This window comes from Equus quagga, chromosome 11 (genome assembly GCF_021613505.1).
Source record: "Equus quagga isolate Etosha38 chromosome 11, UCLA_HA_Equagga_1.0, whole genome shotgun sequence".
NCBI lineage: Eukaryota > Metazoa > Chordata > Mammalia > Perissodactyla > Equidae > Equus > Equus quagga.
In genome coordinates, this window is record NC_060277.1 from 22,849,897 (window position 1) to 22,870,662 (window position 20,766).

The 20,766-nt window shown below is 44.9% G+C and overlaps 2 protein-coding genes across 4 annotated transcripts in view; one reads left to right on the forward strand and one right to left on the reverse strand.

Moving 5' to 3' along the window:
• Nucleotides 1–20,016, forward strand: part of TRAF3IP2 (TRAF3 interacting protein 2) — a 39,863-nt gene extending 19,847 nt beyond the window's left edge. For 2 of the 3 annotated variants that reach the window (XM_046674366.1, XM_046674367.1), the window contains exons 3-9: nt 2,527–2,719; nt 5,887–6,065; nt 8,107–8,195; nt 12,070–12,138; nt 13,254–13,370; nt 16,961–17,035; nt 19,448–20,016. In XM_046674366.1, the coding sequence (XP_046530322.1) occupies nt 2,527–2,719; nt 5,887–6,065; nt 8,107–8,195; nt 12,070–12,138; nt 13,254–13,370; nt 16,961–17,035; nt 19,448–19,594 (869 nt within the window). In that variant the 3' untranslated portion in view covers nt 19,595–20,016. The remainder of the gene's footprint in view (nt 1–2,526; nt 2,720–5,886; nt 6,066–8,106; nt 8,196–12,069; nt 12,139–13,253; nt 13,371–16,960; nt 17,036–19,447) is intronic. The other variant, XM_046674365.1, reaches the window with a different exon arrangement.
• LOC124246334 (uncharacterized) overlaps nt 1–20,766 on the reverse strand; it is a 103,908-nt gene that overhangs the window by 14,461 nt on the left and 68,681 nt on the right. The window lies entirely within an intron of this gene.

Here is a 20,766-nt window from a genome sequence, read left to right on the forward strand (position 1 = left end):
GCAAGCAGATGGCTTCTCTTTTCTGTGTGTGTGAAGTTGGCTTTGTGACTATTCAGTCTTCATACATTTATTTTTTGAGCATCCTTTGTGTGCCAGCAGTGTGCTTGGAGACATGGTGGCCAACAGACACGGTCCATGCCTTCACAGAGCTTGGATGCCAGTAGGGAAGGCAGACAAGCTGACAGGTAAGCGTCATGCTTACTTACACAGAAACGTGATGAGCACCATGAAGAAAATAAAATAGAGGGGATGGGATGAGGCAACTGGGTGAAGGGTTGCGCCTCTTTGAACAGGTGATAGCTGAGCTGAGCCCCGAATGACAAGCAGTTGTTCCATAAAGGTATAGGGCAAAACCATTCTGGGCAGAGAGGGCAAACTCGCTCCCAGAGCTGGAGACAAGCTTGAGGTGTTCGAGCTTGTGAAGAAAGACGACCAGGTAGCTGGGCTTGGTGAGCTTGTGAGAGCGTAGTAGGAGATGAGGTGAAGAAGGGCAGAGACTGGATCACGCGGGGTGGATTTTAAGTGCGGTGGGAGATCTCTGGAGGGGTGGAGCTACAGCTGGTTTTGTAAATGGTCCACTCACATGAGTCTCATCTAAAGCAGGGCTGGCCCCTGCCTGGAGACCTGATGGCACTGGCACTTTTTGCCCCTTTTTAGTTGGGGAAAAGGAGCAGCAGGGGAAAAAGAACAACCTGCCCTGTTGCCTTGAAATTCCAACTGGTGATCGGGATCGCTTGGAATATATCTGACCTGCCCCAGGAAGGCTGTAAAAGCAAAACCTCTGTGGTGTATCTTGTCCCAGACCATAGGGGTCTCTGTGGTCCTGTCTCCCCCTTCTTAGAGATGCCCTCCAAGTCCTGGTCTCCTTTATCAGCCAGGGGCTGGGAAAGGCTCAGGCAGATCCTTTTATCCTCCTCGCCTTCCTCAAGCCCCTAATACCATGACTCAGCCTAAGCAACAGCAGGGCAAGGGTCACGGTCAGGGCCAGGAGACCATCTGGGTTGGAGGGGTGTGGTCACTTTTGCCAGAGGAAGCATGACAGGAAAGATCTGGCTGGTGTCATGGATCAAAGCAAATAATAGATTGAATCCAGAGGATCTGATTGTGCTTGAGAGACTGGCTAGAGCGCATTCCCAGGGTCACTCAGCCAAGTTTCCTTAGTCCAGACAGTGGCGACCTGAAGCCAGCCACACTAGTGAACACGCACATTACTTGTTTTCTGTCCTGTCCTCGAGGCCATCACTCCCCTGCATGTTCCCCTAAAAACTTCAATGGCTCCAGACTACTACCAGACTAAGAGTAAAATTCTTAAGCCACATTCTCACCCCCCACATTCTGGCTCCAACCTACCTTATCTGTTACTTTCTTGCTTACTTGCTAGTTTTATTTCACTTTACATCCTTGCTTGTATCCTACTTACACAGCAGCCAAACTTGAGTATGACTTTTATAATCAGAAAAAGAAAAAGACCAAAAAATATATTGTTTTGAAAAACAAGGTTCCTTCTTGCCCTAACTAGCTGTGCCTCCTGGATCATCCAACTTCTTACCTGGGCAGAGGTGGCAATGCTTGGATCACCAGGAGGTGCTCGTGATTTATTTTGTAGGGTTACCCACTTGGCTCTCTCCAGTCCCCTTGTAGGCTGGACCCACCCCTAAGGCGCATGCCCACCGTTTCCTCTCAGATTTCCCACACTGAGCCCCTTCGTGCCTGGACAGGTCCCTCAGAGGCTTCCTCTCTCACCCTTCCTGGGTGCCCTGCATCCCTCCTCTGGCTTTCTGTTGTCTTCTCTCACCTAGTGAGGTAGGCTGCCCTTCTTCCCTTCAGACTGCTGCTTCTGGGCCTGGCTGGGACCATCTTTCTTCTAGATTACACGTTCATATAAGTCACCGCCAGCCCTGGCTGTGCTCCAAGGCCTGCCCTCTCCTGACTGCCCTGGCCCCAAGTGCACGTAGGTTTTAGCAAGAGAAGACCAAGAAAGTTAGGAAGTGTTGCCAACTGGTTGGCTACTTCCCAGAGGTATGAGCCAAGTTTTCATTCATTTACTGCTAAGAGGGAATGGTGAATGCGTGCGTATGTGTGTGTGTGTGTGTGTGTGTGTGTTGTGTCCACTTGGGGGAAGGAAAGGACAGAGTAGTGATTCTGTATCTATCATGAGAAAAATTTCTCCTAGCCTTGTTCTAGAAACTTGGGGAATTACGGTAGGAATGATGGTGTGAGAGAGGTTCTTCATGGTTGGATTATCCTAAGTATCTTATTAAAATAGGGGCCTCTGTGGAGCTTTGTGCTTTCCAATTAGAACACCAAACTCAGGAACTCACAGATGTTTATATTTAGGAGGAAAAGAAAAACAATGACTCAGTTAAATAAAAACCTCTCAAGTAAATAACAGTACAGAAATATGGCAGATATCACGGAGGTGTATCTGGAATCCTCAGTTAGTATCAAGACAAAAATCTGCACTGAGCTTACTCTCCTTTCTCAGGAAGGAGCTAGAATCAATCTGCCCTGTTCTCTTTGCTACAGATGGCCACGACTACCCTCGAGCAGCCTACCAGCAAGCCATCCAGCCGGCTCTGCCTGGGCAGCCCCTACCTAGAGCCAGTGTGAGAGGCGTGCACCCTGTGCAGAGGGTCGTCCTGAATTATCCTAGCCCCTGGGACCAAGAAGAGAGGCCCGCACAAAGAGACAACACCTCCCCAGGACTCCCGAGGTATCAGTAAGTATGACAGGGCCAACTTTCAGATATTTTTAACATGAAAAAGAATGATGCCAGTGCAATCAAGATGTATCAAAACTCTGTGGCTTTGCTACCCATGTCAGTGACCAAGTCACACAGGGGAATGCCCCACAGAGACTTTTTAGGTCAGGAGGAAATGGAAGCTGGTTGACAAGAATGTCTTTACCAGACATATAAAGCCACTGGTGACTAGTCAAAATTCTCTTGAAGGAAAGGCTCTTAAGATGCTAAGTCACTCCCCACTTCTTTTACTTTCAGGTCACCTGGCCTTTTAGTCCATGAGAGAGATCTTTATTTTTATGATGACTGACTTCCGCTGTTAGGAAGGTCCTTTTTAGACCCTTAGTTTCTATACCTGTTTAAGCACATTTCTTACTTTGAAATTTTAAATTTAATTAGTTCTCAATAGAAATTTAAAATAAGCTATTTTCTTTTGTAATAAAAGCACTCACTCACGCTGAACATCATTATTAGGTCTTTCCTATACTTATTCCAGGAAAACAATTCTGGTTTCTCTTGACTTCAGTTGTCTAATGCTTTATAGTCATGCACCGCATAATGACATTTCAGTCAATGACAGACCACATGTACAATGGTGGTCCCATAAGATCAGGAGCATAGCCTAGGTGTGTAGCAGGCTATACCATCTAGGTTTGTGTAAGTATATTCTATGATGTTCGCACAACGATGAAATCACCTAATGACATATTTCTCAGAACATATCCCCGTCGTTAAGTGACACATGACTGTAATCATTTTTCTCCTCATTGTTCTCTTTTGACTCTTCAAGTTTTCCTTTTCTCTGAATTTATGGATCTAAAATATATATGAAAAACTCATGTAAATAGAGCTTCCTAATTTATGACAAAATTAGAAAGAGCGTGGATGAAATGTTTGCTCTTGTTCAAGCATAACCTTTATATACCACTCAAAATAAAACTATATTCTGTTTTGAGAATCAGTATGAAGGTCCTATTAAAGCAGATTCTCAGAAATATAGAAATTGATAATTAGCTCAAAACGTTTATTGAAAGAAAAAAGCCCACTCTATTTACAATAGCAGATCTCTGTTTCCTCTTTATTCAAAAGCTCACAAGCCCTCAGATTTTCTTTCCAGACAGGTCCCTTATTTTTTTAAAACAAAATTACATGGAGTTTAAATAATGGAATTAAGTAAAATATGATTTTACAGACAGATAAGCACTCTTGAAGAAGAAATATCTAAAATTCCAAGAAAACAAACAAAACTTAAGCATCTTTATGAAACACGTTTGGTGTTGAATAGGGGAGGCCATAGTAATTTTTAAAATAAACATTTATTTTGAAATAATTCTAGATTTACAGAAGAATTGCAAATATAGTACAGAATAATTGCTTTTGTAACATCAATTCAAGCCTGCTCTGGTCTCCTTGGATTTATTATTTTAGGATAATGAAAAATAAGTTTAGGCAATGAAGCTAATTCTCCTGATACTGAAAATCTGAAAGAGCACCTTAATTCAGAAAGTTTACTCAGTCATTAATCTTCATGATATTGTTTTTATATGGAAGTTTTTGAATATTATCAAGACCTTAACATTTCTTTATCAAATGAGCAATTGTCTTCTATAACAACTAAGCAACTTTGGGTATAAAGAGATTTAATGCAAAAAGGATATGGAACTGGATCACCATTAAATGAAGGCATATTTTATAGGAATTTTTTCCATATAGTAATAAAAATATAAAATAAAAATAACTTCCTCAAACATCCATATTTTAGAAATATAGTATATTTGAGATTCTGTGTAACTTTATTTTATAATCTGTTACATAAGACTTTCAGAATTTTTGATTACTCTTTTGGGTAAAAATATGAAAACATAAGCAACAATTTATAAAAACTGGCATATACAGATAGATTTTGTAATCAAAACATTTTTAAATTTATAATATAAACAATCTCAAACACACAACAAATAACAAACATCCATGTTCCCACTACCTACATTTTTAAAATGTTAACATACTGCTGCATTTGCTTCAGAGTTTTTTAAGGAAATAAAACACTACGGTTGTAGACCCCCTGTCAGTAAGGATTCACTTACAGAAAACAGAAACAACTCAAGCTATTTTAAGCAGAAGAGAGTTAATACAGGGAATCAGGTGCTTACAAAATTGTTGGAGGTTGCAGCAGCGAGCTTTAGGCTGGGCTTCTAGGAATGATCCCAGAGCAACACCACAGAACAGGACACCCAAGAAGCTTCTTCCTCTGTCACGGTCAGAGAGGCAGAGGATCAGAAAGCCCCATGGAACTCTCCATTCTAGGCCATGCTGCCATAGTACCATCCAGAATCAGGAAGCTGCCACCGCTGCAGCTGTTGGGTCCATTCTGTGCCTACTAGATCTGTACTGGCCAAAAATGGATGCCCATGCCCTGACCTTGACACTGCGAAGCTGATAAAAGGACACTGGGATGCTTCCTGAGGAACTCAGCACCTCGTGACAGCACTTTCCAACAGAAACCACAGAAGTGGCACAAGGGTGGTGTCCACTTCCTGCTACTTTCCAAATCACACATGAGTGCGTCTGATTGTTCTCAGCAGAATGTTCATCGGAATACTGGCAACCAAAAAAATAATGAAGGTGCCCTATGACAATGTGGTAGAAACTTCTTTAAAGGAGTGAGCTTCAAAATCAGACTTTCATCCATATATTAACAACATAAATACCTTTAAACCTACAAAGCCTTTTCTACCTTTTGGTACATAATGAACTGTTATCTATCTAGAAATCCTGTCTTATTATCTGAATGCCTGTAACACCAACCTTGTATGTCACCCATTCTACTAGTTTGTTTTATTGGTGACTTAGTCTGCCTTGTCCGTGAGACTGATCTTCCCAATTAGACAGTCCTTGAATGAAGAAATCAAGTCCAGCTTCCCTCTTTCAACCCCTAGCACGGGCCTGTACTTATGGCAGCCAGCCAAACTGCTTATTGACTGAAACCCATGGAGCACCCCTCGTTCCTCTGGCTCAGAAAAGAAATGGAAGCAGAGGAGAGAGAGAACTCATTGGTATCTTCCCAAAGTTCTTACAGGCTTTCTGTCCCTCTAGGTTTGCCTTTGTGAAAAAGGAAAATTTCATGTAAACGTCTTCCTTTCCAGGGACCAGCTCTATAACCAGCCACCTAACAGAGCTGGAGCTCCTGAGGAGTCCTTGGAGTGTCCTGCAGAGTTGAGACCACAGGGTCCCCAGGCTCCATCCCCAGCGGCTGTGCCTAGACCCCCTAGTCACCCTCCCGCCAGAGGAACTCTGAAAACAAGCAATTTGCCAGAAGAATTGCGTAAGTTCTTTGCAATCTTGTTTTTTCATTCTTGTCAGGTTTTCTTCTTTGAGAGTATTTGATGACTATTCATCCACAATCTTGGATATTTCTCACAGACACAGTGAAATAAAATTTACTTTTTTGTTTTTTGCTTAAAAAGTAACCAGCATTTTGTATGAGTGCTTTTAGTGATTCTGACACTACCAGCAATGCTACTCACAAAGTGCTTACTATTAGGTTTTCTGAAACATATACTCCAATAACAAATAACCCCAACACTTTTCCCTCTTCTAAATGATGCTCTTGACTGGACTTGTCCCTGAGGAAATTGATTGGATGTCCATGTGGTATTGGCCAGGGACCTAGCGTCTCACCATAAATTAGCAACAGCCATCAAGAACGAGGTCATTTCCTGTAGGAATGAGCAATCTTGTTTGGAAAAAGCTGCTCACATTCTCCATACTGTTTTACAACCCAATGCAAACTAAGGCTTTTATTTAAAGAAACATTCGACTAAGTGTCAGGTGATGATTCTTTTTCCACATTTTGCAGCCAGAACCAGAAATATTGAAATCTCACCAAACTGTTCTCATATTAAGGTCAGTCAGGACAGTAAGTTCCAGAAATCTTAAGAAAACAGTCACTGCTTGTGAAATTGTGATATTCTGTTGTGCTTGCTAGAGAAGCTCAGGTAATTCTAGTAAGTGCTTTCCAAATCTGGGCGCCTCTTTGAACCAAACTTAAAAATTAAGCCCTTTGCATTTGTTAATTCCTCTTGAAGGATGTGTGCTCTTTAGTCATTTAGGACTCTGAAAATTTTCTATGACAATGATCCATTGTTATTTTTCATTCAAAAGAGTTCTTCTTTAATCTTCTTCAAATCTTATACAATTTAATTTTGAGCATTTCTGGAGAATAGGTGCTGCCCTGTGTAGGATATAGCCCTGATATCAGTCTCTGGATCATATTTATCTTACCATAATCTATAAAGGAAGTCCTAAAATTCTTACGTAGGAATTGGCTGAATATTAAGTGTTGAGAAGAAAATAAATGGAATGCCATCAATTTGCCAAGCTCCGTAAGTGAGTCAATATGACCACCATACACAGTTCCACTTAAGAGGTATGTTTCAAAAAAAAGAGCCTAAGCATAGATGAATACATATTGACTCAAATTTTCGCTCCAACCCCCCTTTCTTCTCTACCTTCTGCCCTGGGGGCTTCCTGGGATTTTAGCCAATCCATTCGAGACTAAAAACTAACACAGAGATTATTCGTCTATCACGTTAACATGCTAGCCAGGTAATTTCCCCAAGACTTTAGCCTGAGAAAACACTGGTTTTCATCCTGCCTGGGTTAAGCTTGTGCGTGTGCTACCATCTGTTGCTCCAGCTGACCTAGGGAGGAGCGAGGGAGTCAGTGACCCTGGACCCCCCAGAGGTGGTGTCTCTCCTTCAAGCTGCTGAAGTTCTCACTAACATTTCTGAGCTGCACTTTAATCTGCTCCAACTTCCTGGCCTTTCCCTCGCCTGTAAGTGGATGGGGGGATGGAAGGGATAGGGAACCACTTCCTCCCTCTCCCCTCACTTGCTCTTGTCAAGCAAGAGTTCAGGGCAGCAGAGAGCATCATGAGATCAAAAGAGGACACGGCTGGGTGGCCCCTCAGCAAGGCTGAGCTTCTTGGCTTGCTGTGAGTATTCCTTGGGCACGGTGCCAAGCGTCTCTAAGAAACCAGGTGCTGGCCTGATCTTGAAGACCCGCAGGTTCTGGGTGATGGATTTTTTCTTAATGCATCATGTGGTTTTTCAGAAGACCTCCTTGGCTCGTCTCGCCTGCCAGTGCTCTCCCCTGTGCCTCTTCTTTCCGTGGACCCTGAGCAGTTTGCCCTCCCTTGCACAGACCCCACTGCCCCTTTGGGCCTGTGAATCTATGTCCTAAACCATCCTGAGGTTTCCCTTTATTATTCTAGAAGGACAAAAGACATTGCATGCAATTTACAAGTGTGTTCAGGGTAAAATAATTTTACTCGTTTCTAATAAATGTAAAAAAATCTCTCTTAGGGAAAGTCTTCATCACTTACTCTATGGACACAGCCGTGGAGGTGGTGAAATTTGTGAAATTTTTGTTGGCAAATGGCTTCCAAACTGCTGTAAGTATTTTACCCCAAGAGAACTGAACAATTAAAGAGAGTACAATGAAAAGTAAAACAAAAGGAGAAATAGGATAAATAGCTGTTGATGTTTTAAATTATATTATTTGATTTATGTGGTTATGAACTAAATGCTTATGGGTTTAGGCAGTTATTTTCTAGAGTTTAAGCTGTCCAAAGTCTCCAGCATTGTTTCCCAGCATGCTTTTTGAGTGAGCCTGAGCACCCCGGGGTAGCCGGACGGTGTTATGCCGACCACATGCGCAGGCGGAAGGAAGCGCCAGGCTCGCGCTGCACCTTGTACCTTTGCCCCTTTCCACCAGTCGTGCTGCTTTGGTTGTGCTTCTGGTGATGCAGACGGCTGCAGGCTTCCCCGCATCACCTGCTTATTTTGCACGGTCCTTTCGGTCCGCACTGGCCTGTGGGGTTGGAAGGAGAAGCCTGCAGCCTGGGTGCCCCGCATGCACAGCTGCCGTTCCACACCTTAATGCAGGCCGGGGCTGTGAGGCCGGGTTCTCGGCTGCTCTGGTCGGGTTCTAGGGGAGGCAGACAACCCAGCCCTGCGGTTCACTGGGATCCTGGCCCAAGAACTCTCAGGAAGCACACACTTCTCAAGTCCCCCTGCAGTGCCTTGACACAGCACAGCTCAAAGCCACGTAAGTTTTTCTTTGGGATAAAGAAAATACCACAGGGGGCTGCTCGGAGAGCTGGCTTTCCTTAACATTGAGACCACTTCTTTTCCTTCCCAGATCCCACCTCTGGGTATTTAGTGACAGCAAATTCTAGAGAGTGGTGAATAATTAAGGGAAATATCTACAAATAGGAATGTTGAAGGATAAAGAGGGAAACAGTGACTAAAGGTCCATTTTAAAGATTATTTAGCATTATTTAACAGTTTTTATTTGAATTTTTCCCTTATTCTGTAATTTTTTTTTTAAAAAAATGGGAGTGTCTGGAAGTTTTAAAAAAAGAATACAATTTATACACTCCAACTTCATGACTATATCATGACCAACATTTCAATTTCTCATTTCTGGAATAAGAAAGCACTGTGGTAACCATGACATAAAATAAAATTACAGGACATAAGGCCAACATTTAGAAAAGATCTTACTGTTGGTCATTTCTAAATAAGCATACTGAGGGGCCGGCCTGGTGGCACAGCAGTTAAGTTTGCACGTTCCGCTTCTTGGCGGCCTGGGGTTCGCCGGTTCGGATCCCGGGTATGGATATGGCACTGCTTGGCAAAAGCCATGCTGTGGTAGGCATCCCACGTATAAAGTAGAGAAAGATGGGCATGGATGTTAGCTCAGGGCTAATCTTCCTCGAAAAAAAAAAAAAGTATACTGACTGCTACTGGAGAGGAAGACAGGTTTTTGTGACCTTAACAATCAGCAGCTGCTTAGACAGAATCTAAATCTGTCCTTGACCCCTCATCACTATGAAGCCTCGTGGTAGAATCTCGGAGCACCGTCCTGGACAGCTAAGTTACTATACTGATACAGCAAGATCCCCTTAGTGGAGAAAAAAACTGAATGGGTACTTTAAGGAGAGTTTAACGAAGGGACTATTTCAAAGCTCTAGGTAAGTTTTAGGGAATCCACCGAGAATAGTGCAATAGCCTGGGACTAATAAAAGCAGGTTGTTGCTAGCACCCCGAGGTCTAAAGGGGCCAGCGAACGGTGGTTACTGCAGCCCGAAGAGGAGGCTGTATTCGTTGGCTAGAGCTGCCATAAAGTCCCACAGGCTGGGGGGCTCAAACAACAGAAATTTATTTCCTCATAGTTCTGGAGCCTACAAGTCCAAGATCAAGGTTTCAGCCGGGTTGGTTTCAGTCTGAGGCCTCTTCCTTGGCTTGTAGATAGCCATCTTCTCTCTCTGCCTGGTCTTTCCTCTGTGTCTCCTAATCTTCTCTTATAAGGACCCCAGTCATATTTGATAAGGGCCCTGTATGACCTCATTTTACCTTAATTATCTCTTTAAAGGCCCTATCTCCAAATACAGTCACATTCTGAGGCACTGGGGGTTAAGACTTCAACATACGAACTTGGGAGGGACATAATTCAGCCCATAACAGCAGCTATGTGGAGAAGTTGGCTTGCCAGGAGCTATGGATTTTAGTAGAAGTCTGGAGAGACAAATGGAAGATATCCAGCACATTGTGCCTCCCAGAATGTCCACGTAACAGAGAATAATTTAGGTGCTGGGATAATAATAATAATGATCATTTATCGAGTACTTACTTCATGCCTGGCATTAGGATATGCCTTTTCCATGTTAACTCATTTTAATCCTCACAACCACAATAGGAAGTAGGCTTGTTAGCCATATATTACAAATGAAGATAATAAAACTTTGAGAGTTTCAGTAACATTTCCAAAGTCATGCAAGTGGGAAGTGCAGAAGCCAATAGTGGAACCGAGAGTAGAGCCACATCGTCTGTCTCTTCTCAACCCTCACACTATACTGCTTCCATCTTGTACAACAGAAATGGAGCACTGATGCAGTCACAGAGAGATACAAAAGCTTCCTCAAGGTTACCCCAGGAAGTCATTGGCCATCACACATTTTAAAGCAGGAATCAACAACCCAAAGGAAAGCCACTCCATTTTTGATGTCCCATCAGTAAAGAAACATATTGTAAACTTGTATTATGTACTGTTCGTATCTGACAGTTCGGTGGACACGAGGCACCATCTTGTTCCATAGGAAGCTTAGAACCAGGCTGAAGAGAGAAGGCGGACATAAAGGAGACAGTTAGCAAATGAAAGAATGTTATGATAATGTGTTAAGCGTCCAGTACCACTAGTGGTCACAATGGGGTAGGGTTAGGTGAGGTGAAGAGGACGTCAGTGTGTGGGGAGGAGTCACAGAACAGGGGGTTTGCGCTGTGCTTTCAGGTGCAGGGGTGCCAGTGTGGGGAGTAAAGTAGACAGGGCGTGTGGGGAAAAGAGGCAAAGTGCATTGCAGATGGTGTGGAAAGCTTGCTGAGTGTGGCACTTGGCAGAGTGACATTTAGGACGATTGGTCTGGGAGTAGTGTGGCTGAACCAAACAGCCCCTCCTCAAGGACACTCTCCCTGTCACCTATCTCAGTACATAATCCCTCTTCCAATCAAGAGCACCTTGGACACACACACTCTACTCTCTGGCTGCAGGACAAGCCTGAGCCCAAGAAAGGCCTTCTTATTTGGTCTTCTGTAAAATAGAAAACAACTGGTTTTTCTCCCCTTCAAAGACTTGATATTTAATATCAGTCTTTTCCAGGCCTACGAGTTCTCCTCCTTGACTTTCATCATGAACCTTTCCCCTACCATCTCCGTAATTGTTTTTGTGACCGTTCCTTGGATTCGCTCCAAGTTTCATGCAATCTTTTTTTAAACGTATGGATCGAAACTGGACATAATACCATAATAATGACCTGGCTCGTGCAAGTAATGCACTACAATTGTATCTCAGTATTTGCACGTCACGCATCCATTAAAATGTTCCAGCATCACGTGTGCCTCTCAAATTACAGATATATACATAGTGTGGTATATAGTATATATATTGCCGGCTTACATCCAACTTGGTGGTCAACTATGTCTCTCCGATTTTTAAAACATAATTACTGTGTAGCCAAAAATACATTTTAATGTGTACCACTATATCCTAATTATGGATATTTAATACTTCAATGCCGACTAACGTTGAAACTGGGAACATTTTAAGAAAATTGTATTTTGTTCTTTAGATTTACATGCACCTCCCTGCAAAAAGCATTGGTCCTTTTTTCAGTTTTAGATGTATATGTTTTCTTGTGTTTTTTTTCTTGCTCAGCGTCTGGAGAAAGCTTCTCATTAAGAGCCACCTCCCACATCTTTTTCTTGTAGATCGACATATTTGAGGATAGAATCCGAGGCATTGATATCATTAAGTGGATGGAACGCTACCTTAGGGATGTAAGTACATTCCAAAATTATGAGCTTGTTTTCTGGTGAGAAAGACAATTAGCTTGCGAAGTTATTTCAGGAAAGAAGCACAGGCATGGCCACCAAGCCCAAAGCTGAGAAAGTCGCAACAAAGCCTCCCTTGTTGGCAGCTGTGCTGAGGCCTGGAGAGGAAGGATGGGGTCGCCCTCCTGGACATGCCCGGGCAGGAAATAACAGTCAAACCAGACACAGGTGGTTGATAACAATCAGAGCAAACAATTTTTTGACCAGAATAGGAAAGGAGGAAATGAAGGCGGGGAGTGGGGATGGAGCGGCAGAATTCAATTTAATCTGAGGCCACCCCAAGTGTTTGGTAGGATAGGGCTGCAGAGGTTTCCAGGCAGCCTCGCAGGCCACGCGGCACACCACCCCCAGGCGCCCCCCTCGCAGCTCTGTGATTTGTTTTCCACTGACAGAATCTATACTGGCCACTGCGACACTTTGTGCTTTAACAAGATAGAAATTGATTGCTGCCAGCGTGGCCGTGTCAGCCGCTTCGGCCGCTTCTTTCGGAGGGAGCGGCGGGGGACAGTCTCAGCAGGCTGGGGTTTTGCGGCTTGTCCTTTTGTCTGCAGCCTGATGTTTCCTTTGTGCTGAAGGGTCTGTTGCGCCTGACTGTGCTAACACGCACGGTGGCAAGCAGGGCAGTCAGGAGTGCAGTAACTGACAGCTTAGATCCGGCGGCCGGAGGGAGGGAGAGAGGGAGGGGGTTTTTCATCGCGGGTGTTGCAGAGCCTTTTTGCCAGGATGCAGAATCACTTAGTGATTCTGGCTCTCATTAGACGTTTATTAGTGATGGTTGTGGAAAATGGTGGGTAAAACCGCATCCATTTAGGAGAGCCCCTGTTGGAGCCATTTGCTCTGCGTGTTTGAAGGGGGCCTGGGAGGGACTCAGAGGGGAGAAGGAGAGACAGGAGTCTACCTGAGTGGGGGCCTTTCACTTTCCACAGAGAAGGAGCCCAGCCCTCCATCCTCGAGTATGTCAGAGAATGCTTACAATCATGCTGGCCAGCTCCCAGTCTGCCTTCACCAAATGGACCACACTTTACACTTCCATAAACACGCTTTCTCCCTCTCATTAACAGAAGACAGTGATGATAATCGTAGCAATCAGCCCCAAATACAAACAGGATGTGGAAGGCGCTGAGTCGCAGCTGGACGAGGATGAGCATGGCTTACATACTAAATACATTCATCGAATGGTGAGTGGTGAGGGAACCCCAGCACCTTGCCGCCCCTTGGAGATGAGCTCTTCCTTCTTCACTAGAGACCCACTGAGGGTGGCATGAAGATGGGCGAAGAACCTCAGGCAGGACAGGGGGATGTTGGTTCTGGCTCCATCTACCTTTGGGACATTGGGCAAGTCACCGGAGCTCTGGGACTCTACTCCTATCAGTAACAAGGGGAGATTAATCCATCATCTCTAAGTTCCAAGATTCTGGAAGGCAGCGCTCTGCTGGCTTGGTTGTTTACCAACAAATATGAAGTCCTAGGAGGGGCTGGAGACAAGGCTGTGAGGAGAGCAGGCCCCTGCATCTGTGTCATATTCTGTCCCCTGCCTTTTCAGAGGGGCAGAGAAGCACAGTGAAACGGACACGTGCTCTTGTGTCAGAAAGACTTGGTTCACATCCAGCTTCCCCACGTATATGTTGTGTGACCATGGGCCGACTGCTTAAACCTCTTTGTGCCTCATGTCCCTATTCGTAAAACATTTAAATACACTAATACTTACAGTGTTGTTGTGAAGATTAAATGAAATAATAGGTGTGAAGTATATGGCACACATCTGATGCTCAGACAAGGGAAGGGGTTGTTCTTAGCTTGTGATAGATGAGCAAGAGTCCACTGCCTCAGCCAAACTATGGGGCCTGGTCACATTAAAACCAGGGGAGAAATTTATAGGGAGGCAGACTTACTCAGCATCTGATAGAGCATTCTGACTGAAAATATCACCCAGCCCTGGAACTGGCTGTTTTATGGGCTAGCAGTCTTCCTACTTTCCATGATTGTAGAGATGCTGTGGAGCGTGTTCCTGCTTCACCTGGATGCCCGACTAGATTTGTGATTTTCAAACTCTCCTGTGGAGACCCTAATGGATGCCCATGTGTGCTGGGGGTGGGGGTGGTCTGCCTTTTAGGCTTGTTTGTTTACCAAGGATTCTGAGATTTACAAAGGCTTGAAAATCACTGGACTAGGACTTGTGAGCTCCATTTCAGCTGTAACATTCCACAAGCAGAGAAGGCCCCTGGAATGGGCATAAAGGAGCTAGAAGCACAAGTGGCCCAGATGGAATAAGGGAGCAGCACAAGGCAGGAGGCAGTCAGGCAGTCGAGGGACATGAGCTTTACCTCAGGGGAAGCCGACTTAAATCCAGGCCTGCCCTGTGGACCAGGAGCACAGGACGACGGTGGGGGGTGGGATGGGGAGTGCTCCCCATCTGGGTCTTTAGGGTCTCTGTCTCCTCTTCTGCCAAGTATTGACCACTTATTTGAGCTCAGAACCAACCCAAAGTAAAAGCCGAGGTAAGATGGTGAGGTCAAAGAGTAAAGCTGAGAGGTCAAGAGATAGTGTCTCTCCCATTCCATTCTCATAGCCATGGGCTTGGCCCAGAAAAGGTACCATTTCTGCCCTAAAAGGTCATGGCTGGCTCTGGGTGCTGCCATCCCTTGGCTGTCAGCTGCATGTCGCATGGACCCAAAGCACTCGATGTCCTGCCTGCATCTCTAGGAACCTGCCAGTCCCGGGAGCTGACAGCTGGTGTGTGGGAAGGGCTCCAGGTCCCTGCCAGTTCCTGAGGAAACCTGTCAAGCTCTGCTGGTGTGTGGCAATGCCAGGCAGTAATATGCAGCTCAGCCTCAGAGCTAGTCTGACTGCTCAGCCATGAGCCAGATTGTCTCCAAACTCGGTTTCCTAGGGCGATGATGTCTTAGACCCTTCTTCATCACTGAAGTGGGTGAAGAGGCCAGACACAGAAGTGCCTTACTGCCCACCTGGCTGACTTCCTGGTCCCCTCCAGGCAGCAGAAAACTCCAGGACAGAGTGAGTGAAGAGGTGCCCATGAGTAACTGCATCATAGAGCTAATGACTTCTTAGAGGGCTAACATCTGGAAATAGGAGAGAAAATAAAAAATGCACTGCTGCTGGCTGGCCTCTCAACGCATTGGGTAGCCTAGTGGACAAGCAAAATTTTACAGTATACGGTGTTCTGGAAGTCAGAAATGAAATCCAGTTCTCTACTTTTAACTTATGAGCTCTCTGCCCTTCCTTTCATGTATTTGTATGGGTGTGACTGGTGCTTTTTGTTGCACAGTACCTGGGGCATTTTAAAATATGCTTTTGGTGTTGTCGTCTGATTTTTTTTTTTTCTTGCTGAGGAAGATTTGCCCTGAGTGAACATCTGTGCCAATCTTCCTCTATTTTGCATGTGGGTTGCCGCCCATAGCATGGCCACGGACGAGTGGTATAGGTCCGCACCTGGGAACCAAACCTGGGCTGCCAAAGTGGAGCATGCCAAACTTAACCACTAGGCCACTGGGCCAGCCCTGTCTTCTGGTTCTTAAAGGGAGGTGGTTCTGAGAAAACACCTTGTGGAGGATTTGTGTGTACTGTGATTATGTGTGTGTGTATTTGTAAATGTCTAAGAGTGTGTGTTTAGGAGGGGGTTTCTATGGTGATTTCAATAACCACTCGTCACCACTGTCACTTTCTTCTCCATTCTGTTTTTATTCCCATGCACGAGGAAGACTTCTTGGCTATAAAAATCAATCGGAAGGTGAAACAGTTGGGCGCACATAATTCCTCATCTCCTTGTCATCAGAGGCCTGAAAGCTTTGTGCTGGTCACAGGATTTGGAAGACTCTAAATCCCCTCATATTTAAAATTCTGGTTTTGATACAGTTCTTGGCAGCTAAATCTTTTTGGGCCAGCGCAGTGTCTGAGCAAGCTGGGACTGGTGTGGGGAACCTAAAGCTTGGTGGACAGAGCTCTTCACAATCGGCCCCCCAGCCCCGCTCCCTGTCCCTCCCAAGCCTGTCCCGTGCTCTGGCTGCAGTGCATTACTAGCTGGTCCAAAGCCCACTCACATACTTTCTCACCTCTGGACATTTGCTCATGCTGTCTCCTCTCCTGAGAATGTCCTTCCCCCACCCCCGTTTTGCCCTGCCTGACCAAATTCTTTTCGTTCAGTATCCAAACGACACCTCCCTTGTAACTCCTTCAAACCACTGGGGTAGAATAGATGGACCTCATTTTGGGGCTGCCTCAGCAGTTTGTTCCTACTGTTCGTACTGCACGGTGGCTGGTCATTTACTTTTCTGCCTCCTCACTAAACTGCTGGCCTAGTGAGGATAAGGATTGTATCCGTGGTGTTCTGGTAAACTGGTTCTAAAAAAAAAATTCCTGATTTGTAGCATTTGCCCATTTCCATGGTATACATATTCTCACCATGGCCAATTTCAAGCTACTAATATGAAGTCACTGAACACAGAACTGGGAAGAAATGCACACAACTGGCTTTTGTGGGCTGATGTGAGCCAACTCAGCACATGTTGGAAGGTATCCTAATCCTTGAATCCTCTAGCACAGAGTGTGACTTTTAATAGGTCTTCAATACCTGGTTGATGAATGAGTGAATGGCATAGGAGTGTAAGGGAGAAAGCTTAAAATTACAAGTGTGTGGCACTCAAATAAGGAAATCAGAATAAAAATACCGTGTGGGCGTGCATGATGGTGGGTACCATTAACTCTTGATCCTCATTCCCGAAATTAAACCTTCAAATTTGTTCTGTTCCAGATGCAGATTGAGTTCATAAATCAAGGAAGCATGAATTTCAGATTCATCCCTGTGCTCTTCCCAAATGCTAAGAAGGTAAACAAACAGAAAACCTTATAACTCAAGCTTTTGGTTTGCTTACCATCTGGGATTCTAAGTGGAAAGGCTTGTCAACTCTTTATCAACCCTTCAAGAAGATAACTGTTACCAGAAAGATCAACGAGTTGTACCACTCAGTTGAGCAGCACCATCAGGAAGGTTTCACAGCGATATCTGAGAGACCATCGTGGTCCTAATTGTTCAAATAGCCATTACACACAAAGAAGTAGTTTGTGTGTTAACTCAGAGAAAAAGAGACTGTTCATCTGATACTTCTTATCTCTTGTACATAAAAGTCAAGATGTGTAGGGTTTTTACTGGCTGTTCCACGGAAGTATTTTGTTGCACAGTTCAGCTCTCAAAGCTGTAGAATACAGGAATTAAATCTACACAGTCACCAGAGTGAACCTTGCTGGGGTTCATACGAGGGGTTTTGCACCAGAGGGCATGCCAGCAGGTTTGGGGAATGGGGGCAAAAGCATCTGAGGCCACATGCCAGGCTTTGCGAAGGGAAGGCAGTGGTGTAGCAAATGTCTTGAGAGTCAGACCACAGCCCCATGAGCTCAGGCTTCACCCTGGAGGAGCCCTAGATGTCAGGACTGCATTGAGACTTCCGCCCTGAATGAGGGAGTCCCATTTATGTGAATGAGACATGCAGGCTTGTATAGTTCACAACCTGCACAACAGTATGCCTTTGCATCACTGGAAGATCTCCTTACTGGTCTCCCCGTCTCATCTTTACCTTGTACTAGCATCCTCTTCTCTACCGTCAAAGAGGAAATCAAAAATGTAGATCTGATCTATCTCTCTCCAGCTTAGACATTTTTTGGTGGTTTCCCACTGACTACAAGATTATATCCACCTTTCTTAGAATGACGTATGAGGCTCCTTAGAAGAGAATTCTGCCTACTTGGTCTGCCTTCCCTCTTATCACCCTGTGCACAGACGACTCTACCATCTCATCATACTGGACTATTTCGGCATGCCCTCAGACACACCATGTTCTTTCATGTTTCTGTGCCTTTGCACTTTCTATTCCCTCTACTTGCAATGCCCTTCCCTGACTTGTCTGTCTCGTGAACTCTTGCTTATTCTTCTATCACCCAATCTCTCTGGCCTCTCCGGACCTCTCTTCCCCCATGCCGAGGTATTGAATTGTCCCTCTCTTGGGAGCTCTTAATTATAGTACCTTGAGTCAGTGGTATGTGGTTGGGGTGGGGGTGCTGGGAGTAATTGTTTAGAATTCCTGCATTATGGTGATAGAAAAAGCAGACCAATTTTTCATTGGTTTTATTGTTTTTAAAACTTCTTCAGGCAATCCCCTTGTTGCCTGTGCTCGGGCAGACTGTTCCCACTGCCTGCCCCCTTGGGACACCATTGCCTAGAAAGTAATTTCTTTACATTTTGACTCCATGATAAGACTGTGAGCTCAAGGCGGTACCTGTGTCGTTTTCATTTGGGTATCATCAGTACCCAGCAGGATGCCTGACATATAGCAGGTGCTACTTCTCAGCTCATCCTGCAGTCCCCAAAGGAGTCCTGTGTCCTCAGAGTAAACCTACCAGGCCCTATCTGACACAGCCCCCTCTACCTTCAGACCTCCTCACTCTTCTCTAGCCACACTGGCCTTGTTGCTCCTTGAACAGACCAGGAATGCTCCCACCACAGGGCCTTTGCCCTGGCTCTTCTATCTGCCTGGACCCACATGTCCCTGAAGCCCGCTCTCTCTGCTCTTTCAGGTCTTTGCCCATTTCGTTAGTGAGCCTTTTCCTAAGTACCCTATTTAGAACTGCAAACCTTTCTTCCCTGCCCTGGCACTCCCTAGCCCCTTTCTCTGTTTTATTTTTCTCCACAGCACGTATCACCATCGAACACAGTATACATTTTACTTCTTCATTATGCCTTTCCCCAACAGAATGTCCACTCCCTGAGGGCAGTCTGAAACTGCACCCCCACGATCCCAGGCTTACGGTTTCTGCTTGTGCCTGATAACTGAGATCTGGGGGGCTCCTTCTACTGCAGGCCAGCCCCGTGGCTGGAATGAAAGGATGATGAATTAGATTAAGCCCATAGCCTCGGCATACTTCTTGTGAAGCCACAGGGGAATTCACATCTCTCTGCGTGACCTCTGTCCTACCCCTTTTATGTGAGGGTGGTGAAAAGCACGTTGAAATGCAAAGGGCAGGTAGCCTGGGAGACTGACAGAAAATGCTGTGCACATGTGGTTTCCATGATGAGATACGCAGCTTGCACCCGAAGCCAAGAGCATTTCACGTGCTCACTCTTCCAAAAGCAAAATAGACAACTCCCAGGATAGGGAGAGCCGGAGATGTTTGGGAACTGAGCCTGGGATCTGGAATCCAGATTTTTCTCCAATGGCCTTTGCTCCTGTCATTCTCTCTCCCACAGGAACATGTGCCCACCTGGCTTCAGAACACTCACGTCTACAGCTGGCCCAGGAATAAAAAGAACATCCTGCTGCGGCTGCTCAGAGAGGAAGAGTATGTGGCTCCTCCCCGGGGGCCTCTGCCCACCCTTCAAGTGGTACCCTTGTGACACCTTCCATCCCCAGATCACCGGGCCACGCCACATCTGGGGCCCTGTTCTGACAAGCACGCCTCTAGCTGAGGCTGTTTGTTTTCAGTCCCTCTCAGAGGGGCCCTCCTATCCCAGAAAACCTGTTCTGCAGAGCACTCTCCCTCCTGGGACCTCACTGACCCTGTCTTTGAAACGGAGGCCGTGGCTGCTCTGCATTCCCTGCTTCTGAAACTCACTGCATGTTCCTCCTAGCAGTCCGACGTGTCCATTCGGGGCCTCTCGGTGCTTAGCAAGTAGATAATATAAGTGATGTTGCAATAAATGTAAATGACCCCACTCTCCCATTGCTTAAGGCTACTTTTGTGAGTTAGCCAGATGCTTGTGTGTCCTCAGACCAAACTGATTCATGTACAAATAATAAAATGTTTACTCTTTTGTAAGATTGCGTTTCACTTATCTCAAGGGAGATGGATACGTACTAATTCATAATGATATGGGCGGTTCTTCCAGGGACTTTAATAAACCTGCTTAGATATAATATTAGATAAATGTAACAGACTACTCTGTATTAAAGGATTAAAGCCAGATAGTTAAACAGTCCCTTTTAACATAATCTTGAAAGCTTTATTCTTGCAGTAGAAATTTTTAAAAAAACAACTTTGTATGGCACACAACCATGATTCAAAAAGATTCTAAATAGGGTCTGACTATATATGTAAAAATATTTGTGTTTCGTATGAAATGACAGGGAATACATAAGGCAGGCTAGAACTGTGGTTTGAGAGACCTGTGTGCTACTCTTGGTTCTACCACTAACTCGCTGTGTGGCTCAAGCAAGTCCTGTCACTGTTCTGAAATTCTGGGGACTCGTTTATAAAATGACATGGACAGAAAGTATCTCGGATGATCCTCAAAGGTTTAAGGTCTAGGACCTAAACTGTAAATACTCTTTTAAGGAATGACTGAGTTTTCATAATTATGTCTCCCAGGGGATAAAACTACATTTTTCTTAACAGAGACATTTTCTTCTTCTTTTTTAATATCTTCATCCTTACATTAATAATTTTAGAAATATATCTTGCTGGTCTGATCTCAAGAAAAAAGGAATACACAAACATACCCATATATTTCACGGCCCGAGAGAGTAAGCCAATATGAAGACTTCTGGGGAGTGAGAGCTCCCGCTATCT